Source organism: Athene noctua, chromosome 2, assembly GCF_965140245.1.
Source record: "Athene noctua chromosome 2, bAthNoc1.hap1.1, whole genome shotgun sequence".
Lineage (NCBI taxonomy): Eukaryota > Metazoa > Chordata > Aves > Strigiformes > Strigidae > Athene > Athene noctua.
Genome location: NC_134038.1, coordinates 28,351,880 through 28,371,210, shown reverse-complemented (window position 1 = coordinate 28,371,210; position 19,331 = coordinate 28,351,880). Strand labels below are relative to the sequence as shown.

General features: G+C 42.9%; 1 protein-coding gene across 1 annotated transcript; it reads right to left on the bottom strand.

Annotated features, from left to right (window-relative positions):
* Positions 1–3,390: 3,390 nt before the first annotated feature.
* TMEM64 (transmembrane protein 64) lies at positions 3,391–16,081 on the bottom strand. Its single transcript, XM_074898748.1, has 3 exons — positions 15,229–16,081; positions 9,288–9,443; positions 3,391–5,965 (listed from the first exon to the last, which is right to left on the bottom strand). The coding sequence occupies exons 1-3, from the start codon at positions 15,988–15,990 to the stop codon at positions 5,771–5,773; spliced, it is 1,113 nt and encodes a 370-aa protein (XP_074754849.1). The 5' UTR covers positions 15,991–16,081; the 3' UTR covers positions 3,391–5,770.
* Between the last annotated feature and the right edge of the window lie 3,250 nt (positions 16,082–19,331).

Here is a 19,331-nt window from a genome sequence, read left to right as displayed (position 1 = left end):
ATCCAAATAACTGTACTCTTGACAAAACCAGGACAAGACACACATCACATTACAACCAGTGCAGCCCTCCCACAAAATGCACAAGAACACAGAAATGTCTGTAAAGCACCAATCCATGCGACATTGGCACTACACATGCACATGCAGGTAGTTCCCACAGTTGTGAAACCCTACAATTCAGTGCAACATCATGACTGGAAATCAGTGATCTGATACAGTGCAAGCTGCAAGGACAAATCCTTTCATGGCTACCACAGTCCTGCACCCTAGCAAGCTTAATGGCAGGAGAATTTCATTCAGCACAGGAGTCACTGTGTGGAAAAAATTACTACAGCTGGCTGAACACAGAACATCATCTTCTACCTCAATTTACATCTGCCAGAGAATATATAAGATATTCAACCCTTGCCTCCTCGGCTGGTGCAAATGGCAAACGCCCAACTCCTCCTCACCCAGCCACCTGAACACGGCAGGCACGCCATCCAACATAATACTTCTGCTGCATAAGATATCAAAAGGGCAGCAACAAATGTTCCTTTTCTGATGAGAACTATTCACTGCTTCTGATTTGAACTTCGCTAGCCCAGGTTATAAAAGCAGGCCCCAGAGGCAGAGGCATGCATTCAGCAGCCCTCCGGAAGCTGAGATGCTCCTACTTAGAGATCTTAATCCAGCTGCTTCTGAGACACTATTCCCCACAGCTGTAAAAGACATCTGACAGTCATAATAAGTCAAAGTTCAAAAGAATCAGCAGTAACTTCATATCGTTGCCATTTCAGCATTATTTGCTTCCAGTAGCACCACCCCCAACCCCCACCACCAAAAATCCAACAAAAAAACCCAGCCCTCTACCATCTGGGTGCTTCATCGCGAACTGAAGCAAATCGTTACTCCCTCACAAAAATCACAGTCAGAGAATTCATTAGTCTATTCCATCACCACCTACCATTTCTCACATTAAATGGAGAGTATCTGTGATCTTAAGCAATCAAGCTTCTAAGGCAGAGAGTGAAAATTTGCTATTAGAATAGTCTATAACCACAGGCCTTTCCTTCCTTCCTCCCACCCACAACCTTTAAGGGAAACAGCTAAAGCTCACTGGGAACAGAGGGAAACACCTCACGTTCAGCAAATTGAGTTCATGCACATTGCCCTACAGGAGTTCCTTCTTGGGCCAGGTGCAAATGCATGAACATCACTTGGTACAAACATGCTTGCACCCCAGCTGATCTTGCCCTGTTCTTGGAACAAACTAAATCATTCTAAATGGAAGTTAAGAGGTCCAGGTCCAACAGTCAAACCATGCTAAAATTCTCCAGAAGAGAAATCACTGACCTACGTCTATATGAGGCCACCCAGCTGCCCTCCCATGGAAAGGGGTGGAAGCTGTTAAGAAAACAATGCACTTGCATGTATTCACAGTTCTGGCAGTGTTGTCGTTAATTTAACCTCCTCAAACTGTCTGCTGTGCTTGGACTATTATTTCTTCCCCTTCAGCTCAAAAGACTTGTAGCCCTCTAGATTTCCCCTCCTGCAGACAAGGGAGGTGAGAAGCAATTCACTGCAGCCACCAATGCCAAACTGTGCTGGTCTGTAGATTATATGGTAAAAAAAAAAAAAAAAAAAAAAAGACTTGCCATCCTGACATGAAGATACAGATTTTACATCCTCTTCACCAAAGTGGGCACCTAATTACTTTGACAACCTAAGCTTAGGTGTACTACATCTTGGCAACATTCTCATCTCCCAGGAAGGGTGACACCCTGTACTCAAGTCTCAGGATCAGGACAGAACAAATCCTTCTTCTGCTATCTTTGTAGTAACATTTTTTTCTAAAACAAAAGAAAAGAAAAACTGTATATAATAAACATATTCTCTTAATTTCTTTTACAATGTATCTAAAGTCCTAAATAATTAGAAGGTAGAGGACTTAGCACACTTCAAATTTCTAATTTTCCAGATGAATCAAGAATTCAGATCAAACCAACTACTGTTTAGCAAGGAGGACATAACTAACATTAATGAACAAAAGACTTAATTAAAATATAGTTTTAAGTTTAGCAATATGACAGAATAATCTAATGACGAAGGAAAGGGACAGGATTGAAACTGCAGACTCAGTTATTTCTCACTACTTACCACTAACCATACACATGAAAAATCAATACAGCAGGATAGTGCGAGAGAAACACTAATGTCCATGAAGAGAGGATGAGTTAGACTCATCATCCCTGTGCTGCCAGGCACATCACTATAATTCTGCAGGACTGGAGAGGACAGGGATGAGCTGTTCTCCTCAGCAGAGGCAGAATCTGCATGTTTCCCCTGTGCACCTGATTTACTATTCCCTCATGTTCAAACCATCTTCTTACATAGACAATACTGGTACCAGCTTTGAATTTATTAGAGTGAGGAAGCCTGTCACAGAGCTGCTCTTAGCTATTTGCTTCCATCATTAAGAATGCCCACAGAGCTTATGAGAACACATTTATAGTACTTCATCTTAAGCATCATATCCTAGATTATGTGCAAGGCCACTGATGACTCCAGTAATCCTGGTCAGTCAAAACCCAAATCATACCAGCCTCAGGTGGAAAGCTGAAAATTCACGCAAATGATCTGATTATGTGACACTACCCACACACCATGTAAGAACAGTTTTTCCATTCTTCAAATTTGACCTCAACGACAGTTGAAGTTATTGTGCAAAAATCAGTATGAAGAGTATATAAAGCTCTTGGACAAAAAATGGTTTTCCTCACAGGTGCTTAGTATAGTATTATGTTTTGACAAATTTATTACACAGTTGCACTTACCACAAGGAGAAAGGAAAACTGGTGCCATGCAGCTGGGAGAGATTCCTTCTTCTATATGACCTGCAATTTAGGTATGTTTCATATAGAAAATAGAGGAATTTCACCATCATGCAACTCAAAATGTTCTTGAAGGTGACATGCCACATATTATTTAAATTGGATTCACACCCTTTTCTTTTTTAATTGCATTGGGTAGGAAGACTTATCTAAAAAAAAATTGTCACATGACTTCTACTACTTTTACATGCAAAAACATCAATCCTCTTTCGGTTCAGTAGCACATTTTTCATGAGCACATGTGCTTATTCTTCTATCAAAAAGGCAGCTACAAATACCTAACCTTCAAAGTATTTAACACAATTAGGCATGTATTTAATTTATTAAAAAAGTAAAAATCAAGTGTCTTGTCAGCAACTCCTCACCCATGGAACTAATCCTTAAATCCTAACTTGTTACTCATTTAATGCAGACAACTATCTTTGCACGCATACGTAAAGACAACACTCCACTGCACCTTCTTTCCAACTACTTCATAGCAACCTAAACATTTAATACATATTCCTTTAAAGAAATTTGAGTGAATTTATTGTATAAAATTATGATTGGCATGGTACAGAAAAGTTCCTTTTAATGCACATTTCCCATTAACTTGTACACAAATATTACAAGTATCAAGCAAAATGCAAAAGTCTTAAGAACTAATCCCATACTACAAAAGTGTTCACATAGTGAAGTTACTCTGGTTACAAAATGTCATGGAAATAAAAGCACTTCAAAATACATATTTGGGAAATGTTCTCAAATAATCAACACAACCTTAAGTTAGTTTAAAAATGCGAAGAAAGAGATGCCTTCTTCAAAACACTATTGTTGATTTGGCAAGATGGAGCAAAGTTCAGATCAGTTCATTTATTGAAGGATTGTTCTTTCCAAGAAACAAAAAAAATAAAAAACCTTCAGTTAAGAAAGGGCTCAATTATACTATGATGACAAATAACGCCATCAAAAAGTTATCTGGCTCTCTTGTTTTCACGCAGGAGCTGTCAGAGGCAGAGATGTGTAAATGAACACTTCCAGGTATATACAGATTGCCTTTTCAAAAACAAACCAACCAACCAAAAAAAAAACCAAACCAAAAACCCCAAACCCCAAAACAACAAGACGACGACAATGTGAACTTTGTTTTTTTCATTTAACTAGTTTAGTTCCTTAGGTCACAAGACCCAAGAACAGCAGTCTGCAAAAGATACATATTTAAAGAACAAAATTGAACTTTCCACTACCAAGGAATGCGTAGATGTCAAGTTATGCGAGTATTATACATCCTCACAGTAAGACTGTTAGAGGCTATCAAATCTCTGCTTCCCAGCAACCTTGAAGAACTGTTCTCAACATCACAAATATGCTTGAACCCAGCAAACAGCCTTATAAAAAGGAAGCACAGTCATACTATTAGAAAATAACAAAATTTTGAAGACTGAAAGCATCCTTAAAAACTTAGACAAAATAACTACAAAATAAGCAATACATTACATTATTTTTGTATCAGATGACTTGCGTGTGTTTGAGCAATTGAACATTGGTACATATATCTACATGAAACTCACACCCACAAGACATCATGTTCAGGCATTACTGTCATTTTCCTTTTACACACACACAAGTTATTATCAGGTCATTCGGTCTATTCAAACGCAGTGAAAAACAGTCCACAGCACACGTAAAAGGAGCACTATCCAATACAGTGTTGTCTTGCAAAAATGGAGTCAGAATTCCTGAGTCTCAGGGACATTACTGTCCTCCTCCATTAATGGATTAGTTATTTTTCTAAGGAGAACCTCTAGTTTTCATATCTTCACTCTGATGAAATTTGTAACAGATTGCATCGTCTAAAAAATGTAAAACTTTTAGAAAAAAACATGCCAACCAAAGTGAATTTTTAAAGCTTTTTAAAGGGAGGGGGGGAATTCACTTACAAAACAAAGGCCACCTTCATGTAAGATCAGTACCGCCAGTATCCTATTATTTTGTTTAAAGGAGAGAATCAGCTCCCTGTTCTGGAAGCCTTATTACACACAGTCATGTAAGCTGAAAACCTCCATCCTTTTAACAATTAAAAATATTATAAATAGGACTAACATGGAACAGCCCTTTGTTACGATCACCAAGGTGGTAAAACCAATGCAACAATTAAGTCATAAAGTCTCCTTTGAATAGTCACTGCAATCTATTATAACTTCTGTATTTTCCCTTTTACTTTGCATATTACACAGTGTAACTTAAAATGTTATTTAAGAGCACTTCAGTCCCACAATGTAGGATTTAAGCTTGTGTGAATACTTATGCATGGCTCTGCAACATTTTTAATGACTTACAAAAATACATTCAACCAAAGCTTTATATAAGGTTCTCTTTTTTAAAAATCAAAAATGAAGGAAAAGCCAAATGGTCCCATCATCAGCTAAATAATACACTCCAAGTTATGGAAGCAATTCCAAAGTAAAAGCACATTCAAGAATAACATACATTGAATTGCATACTTTCTCATTCATCTTTATCAGTAATAAAATTCTACTGCATATAATTATTCAGCCTTATAAATAACACTAAGCAGAAAAATATTTACCTCTGTGCTACTTTTTTCAGTTTAGAGAAGCATTTCTTAGTTTATAGGAGCAAAAGAAAAAAACCTAAAGTGCAGACTACAGGCCATGACAGGCATAATAAATGACCAAAGGTGCAGCTAAATTTGCATTTACATCTTAAGTTACTTCACCATCTTTCTTTTCTTGCTAGAAGTCACCCCATGTGCAATTGAAGAGCTGGTCAGTTGGTTTGTGCCACAGTGCAACCTGTAACCACTTGTAATTTTTTTTAGAGCTAGTTGAATTGTCCATAGATATTTCTAGGCAATAGCTTAGGTTCATAAAACCTTACTTTATTAATACTTGAAATCACACAATATTGACACCTCCTCCAGAGAATGTTACTGTCCTTTTGTTGCAGTATGTGGTTGAACCACCAATGCTTGGTTGACTGTCTTTAACAAGCGATGTCTTCATTTCCATTTCACATGCTACAATAGCTGCATTCAGTTCCACTTGAGCTCGATGAACAACATAAAACATGAGTCCTATGCTTATGACAATCTGCAAATAAAACAAGAGTGTTGTAGGCTATATGAACTGTGGGTACCAATACAAAGCAACTGTTCTGATCAAAACAAAGAGTCATCCACACAAAGATTCATGTAGGCATCTGTTGACTCAATACTTCACTGGCAAGACATTAGAAGGGAGATGAACTTAATCAATGAGTGGCTCTAAACCTTTGTAACAATGTAACTAGCACATCAGAACACACACAATACATAGAACTTAAATTGATATGAATTGATATTTTCTTTCTTTCTTTCCACTGACATGCACATACTTGTTAGAAAGCAATCCTTTCACTTTCTTGGCAAAAACCTTTCCTCGAAAGAAATGACGTGGTGTATTTCTGTAAGTCAAAAAGGTTGGTTTCCATGTACCAAGTGAGTAACAGGTTGAAAGTGTACTGGGCATCTGCAACTTGCAAAACAGCATAGACAGGGGATGATGCGGAGTAAAGGAAATAAAACTTCTTGTCCTTACCCCTCTGGCGTGTAAGATCGAGAGCAGCAGTGTCACTGTGCTTCTCAGATATCAGGACTAAACAGGGCACAATCAGAGTTTCTGAGTGACTTATCTGTACAGGAAGAGCTAGGTTTCTGGAAGATGGCTTGGGGAGGGGACAGGATGTTGGGGGAGGGGGGGCGCTTTTTGTTTGTTTTAAGAAGAAAATATTGTCCAAAACTACAGTTTCAGATCAGGTTTTTGCTCTAAATTTTACTGTCAAGAGTTTTTAAACTTTCACCACAAAAATTATCAGGAATAAACCCGGACATTTTTGCTTATAAATTACTCAATGACATTTGCATTCACAGCACTCCCCAAAGCTGGCCTTTGGTTTCAGTAAAACACCAGTTAAATTTTCAGCTGAGATCCTCCTTAAAAAAATAAAAATCAAGCTGTCTCTTAGTGACAGTTCCTTTGAAAGAATTCAATTCCTCTGTGCTTTTTAAGAACGTTTTCTCAAACTAGCTTGGATCTGCAACATCCTTTCAAAATAAGTTCCGAGTCCAAAATCTGAACTTCATTATTAATTGGTAGGGCTATGTTTTCATTAATATTAAAGACTATCACTTAAAATGTCTCTCAGCGTGGCATAAAATATGCTAGAATACCACCGAGTAAGATGACTGACAAGTATGGTCACAGGGTAATGGAGGCCAATCTAGCTACTTAAGGCAGGGCTGTAAGATCAGACCAGGTTGCTAGGACTTTTGTCCAGTCAGGCCTTGAAAACTTCCAAGGATGGAGATTTCACCACCTCTCTAGGCAACCTGCTCCACTTCTTGGCTATCCTTGTGGTGAAAAAGATTTTCCTCACAAATTAAACTTATCCATTTAAAAACTGGTCAATATAAGAGTCAAAAAAAGACTATGAACATCAAGTTCTGAATATATAGGAAAAATCCTATTCTAAAAGCTTACCCAAATATTTAAATTTGACTGGTCTTAGAAATACTACTACCAGTAGCTTAGTTCTCTAGAGGAATAATTTAAAAAATATATACACACATACAACCATGAAATTTGAAGGACCTTTAGAGCTATTTACTAAATCAAAAGTCCCATCAAAGCTCAGCCAGGCAAAACACCAGGCAGATGCCTGCAAGAAAGCAGGAGAACATAAGTAATTCCTCCACTAACAGGCTGCCCTTGACTTAGTCAGGTCCCAAGGACTGCTCTCAAGGAGGTGAGCACTCCTATTCAGACTTCCAGCCTCTTCAGCTAGTGAGTGACAGTTATGCTACAACCTATGTATAAGCCACAAAGCAGAGCCCATAGCATTTGAAAAAACCCAAAACATTAATGGAAAAAAAGGGGAAAGACCACTAAAAATTTCTCCAGAAATAACATTTCAAAACTAAAATGAAAGCTGATCAAGAAACCATTTGTTTTCTCATAGATCTATCAAGGTTATTCACCCCACAATTTACAAAGCTATTTTTAATAATCATAAGCCTGTTCTATGGAGTCTATAAATTATATGTTCTTTTTAAGAACACCCAAGTTTGGGGCAGGGGGGGAGGTTTAAAACAGTCCTGAGACTTATCTTAGCATTGTTAAACATCAGCTTTATAACTGTAAAAACTGAGGAAGATAAATGATTGCAGTACCAACTAAAAGTCTGCAAACCATGGTAACTGCTGGTCAAACACAGCCTGAAGCACCAATGCTGTCAAAGCAGGTTTTAATATATGATCTGGTTCTGATAATACACACAATCTCTACATTTGTAATGGTCTCAGACTTAAGGCTTGCTTACCCCCAAGATTTACTGACAAATTATTTCATCGGCTAAGCTGATGTAAAGGTACTATATAGTTCTCATTAATTTACCCACTTGAAAAATTTGGATATTCTGATTTCAACAACAGCAAAATGGTATTTCTACAGCACTTTTAATCCTAAATACCAAGGCAAAATTGGAAGCATACAATGCTAATAGTGAACACCGCATAGGTGCTGGGTTTAAGCACCCTGAGCACACCACTTCACAGCTGGTGACGTGGACTTTTGTATACTGGTGGTTTGACAAGTCTACTATTCAGCGGGAAATTACCGCAGAGGGCAAAGAGAAAAAAAAACTTGACAAAACTGTGGCAGAAAGAGAAAAAGAGAACACTGAGTAAGTTCTGATTTGTGTCATGTGAGGTATGAAAGAATTAAAACTTTTCTAACTTTTCTAAGACAGCAAAATCAAAAGAGAACAGTACTGGAAACCCATTTATCTGGGTATCTAGCAGTCAATAAGCCTGTGAAGAAGAAATGTCAGCTCGGTTTTACACAATCTACTGAAAATACCAATAACAGGGTTATAAATTAAACACTTTTTAAAACCTATTGTCAATACCACATGCCATACTTGCTTGGCTCTCTGTAAGAGTTGGCTGCCTTAGGAGCCCAGACTAGGGAGCTGTTATGCCAACAGAGTGCAGCTCTTAACCCGAGACATGCATCCCCCCAAACCTCCTGCAGTCCACCCCTTTTACACTGGAGGCTGTGCAGTCCGAAAGAGAAATCAGCAGTGCTGAACCTCTCTACATCTCGTACATGTTCCTACAGGCATGCAGTTCCCAAAGAGAAGATTCAATGACTTGAAGAGACAAAGCTACAGGAAGGAAACTTGCCTACTGTCTCCAGAAGCAAAGTCCTGTCTTGAGTCCCACTGGTACAGCAGACGAGCAAGAAATTAGGGGGATAAAGAAATAAACTCAAACACAAGAAGATGACTGTTTCCAAGAATGATTGCTTACCCAAGCAGTCAAAGAGACTGACATTACTGTTACCGAGGTCTATGAGAGCAATCATTTTATCTTACCTGTAAACTGAATATAAAATAGCCACTAACACTTTGTTCTGCAATCACATCCTCCATGGTGCGCAAGGTAGTGCCCAAGTACGAGTTCAGGAGCTGAGTGGGAAGCAGCCCAACTGAAGAAGCCATCAGGTAGTTAGGTAGGGACAAATCTGTAATCTGAATGAAAGAAAGCATAAGAAACTGAACAAGCTACAACACAACCTAGGTGCATAAACCACCAGACTGCCGCTCACAAAAACATTCATGCAAGAAAATTAAGTAATTTTTTTTACATTCCTTCACTGGAAGTTTCTACCGCGCATGAATCTAAGATAATACAATAAACCAGTATATGGCTAGTGTTCATCTGACCTCTTTAAAGTTACTAGGTTTTATTTCATTTCATCTTACATTACACAACAACATCTCTGTGCAAAGTCATTAACCAAGGATGCAATTACACTGTTCATTGAAGATGTTTATTTCTTCATGGTGAACAGAGCCCTACAATTTATGAGAATTTGCTCGCAGGAAGAAATTACTTTATCAAATGTGAAGGTCTAAAGCAAAAATCTATTTCCTTTGCTTTTTACATGTATGGCAACTAACAAAAGACATAATTGTTCAAAATGTCACTGTATCAAATATGATCTAGGTAAACAGCATGATTTACCTCTGCAAGGGAAGTTATAGACTCATTACGATACACATATCTACCAGTGATCTCGAGCAGCAATATCTACCTGTACCTATCAGTGATATATATACTATCATTAAGATTTTCTACCAAAGATACTTTATATCACACTTTAATTAGTGAACAAAACAGTAGATACGGCTATAGCTTTTGTTGGTTTCTCTGGAAAAAAACCACTAATAATACTTCAAGGTATTTTCCTCTCTTTGATGTGAAATTTCTGTTCTGAGTCAGTACACAGACAGTTTACATGAGAACAAAGTACACAGTACTAGCTAAATTAGTATCAGGAGCCATTGGGACACATTAAATGCAAAAGCCAAGAGGCCAAAAGATATTTATGCAAGAAAAATGAAAGCAGGAGGAAACTATGGGTTAAAAATGAGTATGAAAAGGGCAGTTTTGAAACAATCAGTCTAAGGAATTTTCCAGACAATTCAGATGATCACATAGTAAAAAAACACATTCTAATTAAGAACAGCCCCTAACACTGTGAGCCTACATGGAAATTATTGACCTTGACAGTTTTGTACAATGTCGAAGACAAGAGAATAGCAGTAAAGTTACTCATTTCATCATGCTATTCTTAAAATAAACTTTGGTTACTATGAAAGTCACAGTGCTGAATTCTCAGAGCTCTAAGCACCATCAGTGGAAAGTTTTTGGAAGGAAGGAAGGACAGTGGAGGAGGAAAATGCAATGAAGCGTAAAGATTAAGGATAATTCACTGGAAAGAGATCCAATAAGTCAATTCCAAACTTCTCACTGCAAATTACACTTCCCACAGACTGAAATATATACAACTAACACATAATTTTCCCTCTCTATATAAGATTAATTTAGACTTCTAATGAAAAAGCACTACGCAGCTGTGGTAGAAATTCACATCTGACCAATGCTTTGACAACACTTAATTTATTTTTATTTTAAACATTATAGTAATCTGGAGCACGTAATAAGAATGCACCACAAGAACTTCCCATATTGCCAAGGGAATGAAGGAACTGCTATTAAAAGTCTCTGAAGTACTAACACTGAGGCAAGATTTGCTAAGTAGGACAGTATCATTGAATCTAATGGAACTGGGAAATTTCCCAAAGATTGTTTTAACACTCTCAGGGACCTCTTTCATTTCTCTGTAAGTATTAAGGACACTTCAGTTGCAGAGCAACACTTTGCACATCTGGATCTGTCCTGAAGCAACTGGACATCCTGGGCCATGAAACTGTTCCCAAATGAAGGGGAGGCTGCCAACAGACATGCTGACAGAGACTTGTGCCTCCCACTAAACTTTAGGGTCGACTTAGCACTTAAGTATATGGTGTAGTTGGGAAATGTCAGTGCTAGGTTAACGGTTGGACTAGATGATCTCCAAGGTCTTTTCCAGCCTAGTTGATTCTGTGAAAGTCAAGGAGAGGGGTTAAAAAAAAAAAAAAAATAAAAAAATTGCAGGTTCCCTTTTAACTCCTGGTTTGCAGGGTTTAGACCTACAGTGGTATCCCTTCCCCCAGAAGGCATAGGATATAGACAGCATCCTTACCCAAGAAACCTGAGAAATTTACAGCTTTCATGACTTTCCTTCTATGAAACTCTACCTGCTCTAGAAACCTGCCAGACTGGGGTCTGCATGGCCAAGAAGCTGAACAGAGGTTACCAGAACCCGGTTTTCTACAGAAACATCAAGCCAGCAAAATTAATAGTGAAATCCCAACACAAGCATGAATGCAATTGTTACAGGCCATACCACTGTATCAAAATAAAATTAATAACTACCTATCCACTCTGGTAATAAGAGTGTTAGCCAGAAGTTTTCCCACTAAGCCTTGGACAGGCTTTGTCCAGTAAAATGTTTGTGTATTCTTTGCAGCTGACACCTTTGGTTCAGTCCTGTGAAAGGATAAACACTTGTGTCAGGGCTTTATTGGGTGCTCAGATGCCTTTGGGGATTGCAGCAGATTTTTCTCCCCTCAACTGACAAAATCCCGTGTTTCGTATCAGCTAGGCTTAACAACCAAGAGCAAAGGACAATTCTCTTTACTTCCTCAAAAAAAAAACCACAAAAAAACCCAAAAAAAACCCCTACAAACAAAAACAGAGAGTAAAAAACAAAACAAAAAAAAATAGCTAGCAACTTTACAACAAGCAGAGTAAGCAGCCTTCATGTTCCTGCAAAGCAGGTACCATTTCTCAAACTCTGCTTTCACTGTGTGCATTTCTCAAATCAGAGGTGCACACTAGGACATGTTATTTCTCCATACAATAGCCCTCTCAGAGAAGAAAGAAGAAATATCAGTTCTGATTTAAGCTACACCTTGAACTACAAATAATCAATTTGCACAGATCTAGCTCCAGAGACCCAGTAGTGGGAAGGAGGTGATAACCTGCATACCAGGCCTCCTTACAGACCTGCCTTCAGAACACTCAAGAGTTGCCAAGGGGAGAGGGCTGTGCCTGGGCAAACACTTCAGTAAGAGCTCCCAGGCCACCCCAGTGGCCCAGGCCACCCTGGCACCACAGAAGCAACCATTAAGCAAAACCCACTCAAAGAGAAATACAAACATGCTTTCAGTTAAGAAGTTTCTAGGTCTTCCAGAAAGGCAAGTAAATGCATTATCCCAGTGCTCCTACTATCAGTGCTTTCCCAAAGAGCAGCAGCATGACCTTAAGAAGCAAAATGTTAATGTCTGTCTGGTGAGAAACTAAGAAATTCACGTTAATTTCCTTCTTGTCCTGTTTCAGGTGATATGATCCTATCACTAATCAAATGCTAGGAAGTTCTTCCTTCCTTCTCTACATTCCCCTGTAATTCAACCTCCCCAAAACCCTCAGCAGATGGTACACGCCACTGAAGAAGTGCTTGTAGAAGCCCACTAATCCCAGGCCTGGAGATGACCCCTCTCACATCAAGGTTATGCCTTGTCCTGGACCTCATGTGTCACTTCCTTCCCTCCCTCTCACTTAAGTATTCTCACTATTTCTTTTATTTATAAATATGCACATAGAAAACATGCATAGATCAGACTGCCAGAAAATTAAAGATGCATAGGTTTTAAGTTCACTGTTCTTTACTATTAAGAGCAATCCCCTTCAAATTCATTGCTGAAGTTGCTAGCATGGGTATGGATAGATGGTTAGGGCACCCTAAATCCCTGTGCATTTTAAATGTAAGTAGAGCATTAAGTTTTCAAGTAAATCAGATTTCAAAGAAATGACAGCTCAGTCTATGTAGGTAGAATTTTGTACTCTATACGCAGCTTAAACTTGACTCACTGTGAGAAACTGCCTTGCATTCCCAGATTTGCATGCAACATTTTTATTTTTCAGTAATCTAGTAGTTCATGTTAAACATGGTCAGTTAAAAACTGAACACACCATGCTTTATTTGACTATGCTGCAAAGTAATAAATCCAGAGTAATAAATGCAACCCAAAGTAATTTTAGCAGGCAACATTAAAGTTATTTGGCGCACGCAAAAATCGGGTTTCATCTCATTTTCTATCCATTATTTTAACACTGAAACCTTCCACTTGGAAAGAAAATTATTTAGCTTGCATTACTTGGAGAATACAAAACACTGATTTACAGAATCATTTTAATAATGCACTGGCCTGAATACTCTGCTGAACTGTCTTTCCAACAGAATGGTTACGCCAGGAAGGAAATCATTTTAACACAGCAATTCTCTGCTCAGTTCTTCAGATCCAATACTGCTCTACAACATCTGCTGACTTCTTCAAGAGACACCCAGAAGCTGTGAACAACCGAAGCACAACAGTTCTTCCCACTTTAGGAGGGTTGCACTACAGCAAAAGCTTCATATGCTACACCAGGACCTTGGGCTTCGGGGAGACTCCGCTCCCAGCAGCACAGGTCTAAGCTTCTTCAGTCTTGCAGTAATATAGGTAAATAAATAAAACAGCTGAGGTTCTTCTCATTCCTAACAAGGAGATGGTTAAAGGATCTGCTTAAAAAGAAATAATAACGTTGCTACAGCTTATATGGGCAGAGATTGAGGCTCCCAAGACAAATGCCCCAGCACACAAAGTTTTATGCACAGCAATTTTAAATAAGTGATATGGCTGTTAACCCCCTAAAAATTGTGTGGATTATTTTTTTTTTTTTTCTTAAATAACAAACTTGGTATTCAGTGACCTACTCATTTCAACCAGATGATTCTGTCAAAATTAAGCAAGCACTTCAGAAGGGTACAAGATCAGGACTGCTGATGGGGGAACTGCTATAACAACATAGCAGGCCAAAACACTTGCTCATAGGGTCTCTTACATTAAAGAACACAGGACTTAAACATTTAAATTATATCCCAATCTGGTTTGCTTTGTTCTGATTTCACCAAGTTAGCAGACACACCTAGGCATAACACACAACCAAAATCAGATCTTTCTGACAAAGCACTAGGGAAGAGCTGAGGGTCTGAAACTGTCATCATCAGCATGACGGTACTCAAAAGCAGTACCCTCCATGTCCTTCTTTACTTTCTTCTTCTAGATGATCAAACAGAACAGTAAGATCACAAGTCTTAAATAAATTATTCTTAAGGAACATACCAATCTTCATCTAAAAAGACTGTTGAAAGAACAGCAAGTCCAACCCTTTTCCAAACTCAAGTTTAAAGTAACTTTCTGTACCCCTGCAGTGTACCAAGCTCCTTTTCAGCTCTGAGCCTGTATCTTAATGCTCTGCCCAAAATGCACGGGTCTCTCTTGTGTGCATGGACTTAACAGTCTTTTATGGATTTGCTAGATGTATGTATGCTACAAACATCCACCAAACTGAGCAAGAATTTTAATCTGTCCACTTCTTTCTTTCCAATATGGTTATTTATATTAAGTAGTTGAGGGAGATCTGGCAAGACTGCTTAAAAATACAACTTTTCCTCCCACTCAGATCACTTTAAAAACACAAGCACTTTAAATCTGTTGAGTTCTCCACAGATTTTGCTACACAGCTCCTTGGCGCTTTCTTCCTAACACCAGCACATAGTCTCAAAAGCCAGACAGCAACTCTTAACACAATGCCACTGACCGAGGCACCCCGAGAACCTGCCTGCCGCCCCTCCGCAAGCACGGAAGAGCCACTAGCAAGAGCAGGCAGGGGGGCTGCTTTTACTGTCGGCAAAAGAGAAAGAAACCAAGTTTTCTTCCAGAGAAAGGAGGCAACCTCCACCGGCGACACCGGCCGCTACGCTGCGAGCTATCCCCCCAGGCAGAGGCTGGGCTGCGGCACACAGCCCGGGCCGGGACTCACCGCGAAGACGGCGTTCTGCAGCCCGAAGGGGATCGGCGTCAGCCGCGCCAAAGCCACCACCTTGAGGCCGCCGCCGCCCTCCACGACGCGGACGATGGCGCTGAGCGTGTCGCTGCCCTGGATCCTGGCCCGCGCCCAGCGGGCCAGCAGCCGCTTGCAGGCCACGTGGGCGACAAAGGTGCCGACGAGGACGCCGAGCACCATCAGCCCCATGCCCAGCACGAAGCCGTAGAGGTAGCCGGCGGCCACGTTGAGCAGGATGTAGCCCCAGCCGCAGGGGAAGGACACGACGATGAAGCCCACGGTGAAGAGCAGCACGCCGGCCAGGCTGTCCAGGCTCTCGGCCCAGAGCAGCAGGTCCCGCAGGTACTGGCGCACCAGGGCCAGCGAGGCGAAGCAGAGGGCCGCCAGGACGCACACGCTGAGGCAGCTCTTGCACCAGCAGGTGCCCAGGAGGCAGCAGGAGCAGCGCCAGCCCCGGGCCTCGGCCAGCCCGGGCCCGCCGCCGCCCGCCTCGGGCAGCTGGCAGAGCAGCAGCTCGGCCGGCGGCAGCCCGCCCTGCTCCGCGTAGGGCCCCAGCAGCAGCCCGCCGGCCCCCGCCGCCTCCGCCGGGACGAAGCCGACGGGGTCCCCGCCGCCTCCTGCCGCCGTCCCGGCGGCCCGGGACAGCCAGCGGCCCAGGTCCTGCCGGGCCCCCTGCCCCGCCGCCTGCTTCACGGCCCGGGAGAGGAGCTGCAGCGCCGCGGCCCCCGCGCCCCACATCCCCCCGCCCCGCCGCCCGGCTCTAGCGCCGCCGAGCCGCCCAGCGCCGTCGCTCCTCGCCTCCCCACGCAGCCTGCGGGCAGGGGCGGCCGCTCCCTCATCGCCCCGCCATGGCCCGGCTGCCGGCGGCGGAGCTCGGCCGAGGGCCGGGCGGGGGCGGGGAAGCGGCAGCGGGGAGGGCGGGGAGGAGGGGGCCGCGCTTCGCCGCCGCCGCCGCGCGGGCCCGGCGGGCGGAGGGGCCGCGGCGGCCTCCGCGCCGCCTCCCGCCTCGGCCGCACCGCCGGGGCTGCGGCGTTAGACGGCGGCGCCGCGCTCTCCGTCCCGGCAGTGGCAGCGGCGGCCCTGGCGGAGCGCGGGTCCCGGGGGGCGGCGGCAGCGGCGGCGGCAGCAGCGGCGGCAACGGCGGCAGCGGGGCTCCATCTCCCAGCGCGCTGGGCTCCCGCTCCGCTCCGGGAAGCGCCTGCTCGGAGCGGCGGTGCCGATGTGGCAGCCCGGGCGCCGTTGGCAGCGCAGGGGGAGGAGGCTGGGCTCCGGCGGCGGCGGCGGGGCCCTGCCCCGCTGCGGGGCTCGGCGGCAGCGCCGCGGCCCGCCCCCCGCTCGGCACCGCCCCGCCCCGGCACCGCCGCGCCGGCCGGGGGGTGCCGCCGCCGCCGCCCCCCGCTTCGCCCTCGCTGTCGCCTCAGGCAGCCCCAGCCGGCGGCCGCGGGCGCCTTCCCGCCCCGTTCTGGGAGCCTCGTCCGCGGCGGAGCCTCCGCCGGCGGGATCTGGAGCGCTGCGAAGCCGGTTATTGTCTGTCGGAGGAGCGCGTGGCCGAAGCGCCTCTGACTAGACGGCTGCTCTCGGGCTCCCGGGACAGGCCGGCCGCTCTCCCTCCCTCGCGGGAAGGCTGTTTGCCGCAAACACCGCGCTTTTCTCGTCTGCACAAGCCAGACGAACCTCTCCCAGCCAGCAGCCGGCGGTTCGAGCCGAGGCGGGACAGCCAAGGCCCCTCGGCTCCGCCGCCGCTGCACGGTGCTTGTGGCATCTCTACACCGGGACAGCTGGGCTCACCCGACTGCTTGGCTCACATGCCTGAAGGCTCAGACGCACTTCTGGATGGTTTGAGCTTGAATTTTGAGCCACTGCTGAAAAGAAACAGCCTGAATACGCAGCACGGGCGCAGTTTAGAGGGGAGTTTTCTCAGGAGCCTCGCTGAGGCTCGACAGACTCGTAGGTCGCTGCTGCTCTGGCGTTACTAATGACAGGAGCCGTATAGTGCAGAAAGGGGATTGTTTTCTTTACAAACGCTTAAATGTACATTGTGCTCCAGTGGATTTATGTTCCTCCGCTGGGAGATTTGCAAGCGTATGTAAAATGAGAATGTGTGTGGGAGTTGTAAAGTTAAAGGGTGATTGGACACCACCACCCCCCACCCCCCCTCCGAATTTCAAAATGAGTAATATATCTTGAAGAATGTACCACAAATAGCTGCACTTACAAAATGCACTGTTAGAAATGCTGTAACCTGGGCAATCCAACAAATCAGCCTAAGAAAATTACAGATGTCTTTGAGCACCACAACAGAATAAAACAATCCTGGGAGACTGTACAACAGAGAAGTTGCAGATAAGTATCTCCAGCATAATCTGCTTTCTTGCTGTTACCTGGATCCAAATGTGAGCAATTGATTTACTTATGATGCAAACTCAGGCAGGGTGTACATCCAGAGTAATAATAACAGCAAGAAAGCCCTGCATTACAGCTTATAAAGGATGATGGGCATGCTTGTACATTCAGTAAGGCATTTCAGAAAACTGGGCACGTCTGGAAGCTCAACAGAAAACCAAGACAATTTATTAATTTCTGGTTTTATACTAAGAGCACGTATGTCTTTGATGTGGATTCAGCTTGTGTATATTTTTGTTCAGTACAGTTGCTTCTATAGAAGATGAAAAAGCCTGAGTGGAAATGCCTATCAGAGTTACACGCTTTACGCTGCTCCTACATTTCTGCATTTAAAGTGAATATCCTTGTGCTCCGAGCTGGAATGAAGCTCCTGCTGCTGCTCCTAAAAGCTACAGGGTTCTCTGTTTATAATCACAGAAAACGTACTTGAAAAGAGACCATGAAAGGTTATGAGGAACATAATGGTCTAAGTGATAGTCCTGACATTATACTCCAACCTATAAAAATATTTAACTAGTTAGGGGAGATGCTTCTCCTGTCCCTAGGAATATACAGGCTGAAACTCCTTGACCTCATCCATCACCTGGTCCCCCTAAAATGGCTAATCCTGGCATTGTACACATCCTTGGAGCAATAGCTCAGGAAGGAAAGGCAACACTCAGTCAGATTTTGAGTGACACAGAGCATGGTCATGGAGCAAGAGCTGAAGCATCTTTGGACAAACATCCAAGTGAGGCCGCAGGAATTCAGCAGGACTCTGGCGGAGCTGGGAACCTCTCCCACACGCAGAGCAGATACGGCTACAGAGCTGAGAGGCAGCGTCAGCTGGCTCCTGCAAGTCATCCCAGTGCACTCTTACCATCTGAAGGGGGAAAAAAACCAACCTCACACACACTTGAAAATGTGCCAGATTGGCACACTGGTGGACAAAATGCTGGACAAAATGATCCACTTTTCAGACTTACTAATCATTAAATCATATTACCATACTGTGGCTGATGTAGTTGCAGTGGCCTGATGATATAGGCAAGGCAAGATCTGTCAGGAAGAGCAGTTACCTTTACATAGTCCAGTCACTACACTTAAAAAACCAGACAAGCTCTTGGACAAACACTTTGTGCTTCAAAAAATAGCACTTGGGTTGGTTTTTTTTCCTGGATAGATTAGTTGCTTTAGTGAATAATTTCCAATGAATGTTGTCTAACCTGTTCTTTAAAAAAGCACTACTGGCTGGATTATCTTCAGAAATTATTTGAAGTAATAGGAATAAAAATTACAGTTTCCTTACATATGGGTTTGAATGATTACATTACATCAACTAAAACTGCTTCTATACTTCCTCAGGCTGAGTTACTTAGATTCTTATTAAACTTATCTATGATTTGAGCTTATTTCTTACCTGTCTTTTATTTTAGTATTTGTCAGTGAATCAGTGAGATTCACTTGAGAGGCACAGGGTAACAGCCAGAGGACTGTTCTGCTCCAAGAAAAGCTGTTTATAGAAAGATGATCTCGTGATGACATAGACTGTAGTGGATACTGAAGAATTTTTGCCATGTGTTTTTTCCAGGCCCATGTTGTAGGTCCAGGATGTTTCCTTGATCTGGCATGAGCAGCTGAGAAATGCTATTTTGTGTTCTAAAACTCTGCTCCTCCTGTCTCATTTTTTATTTCAA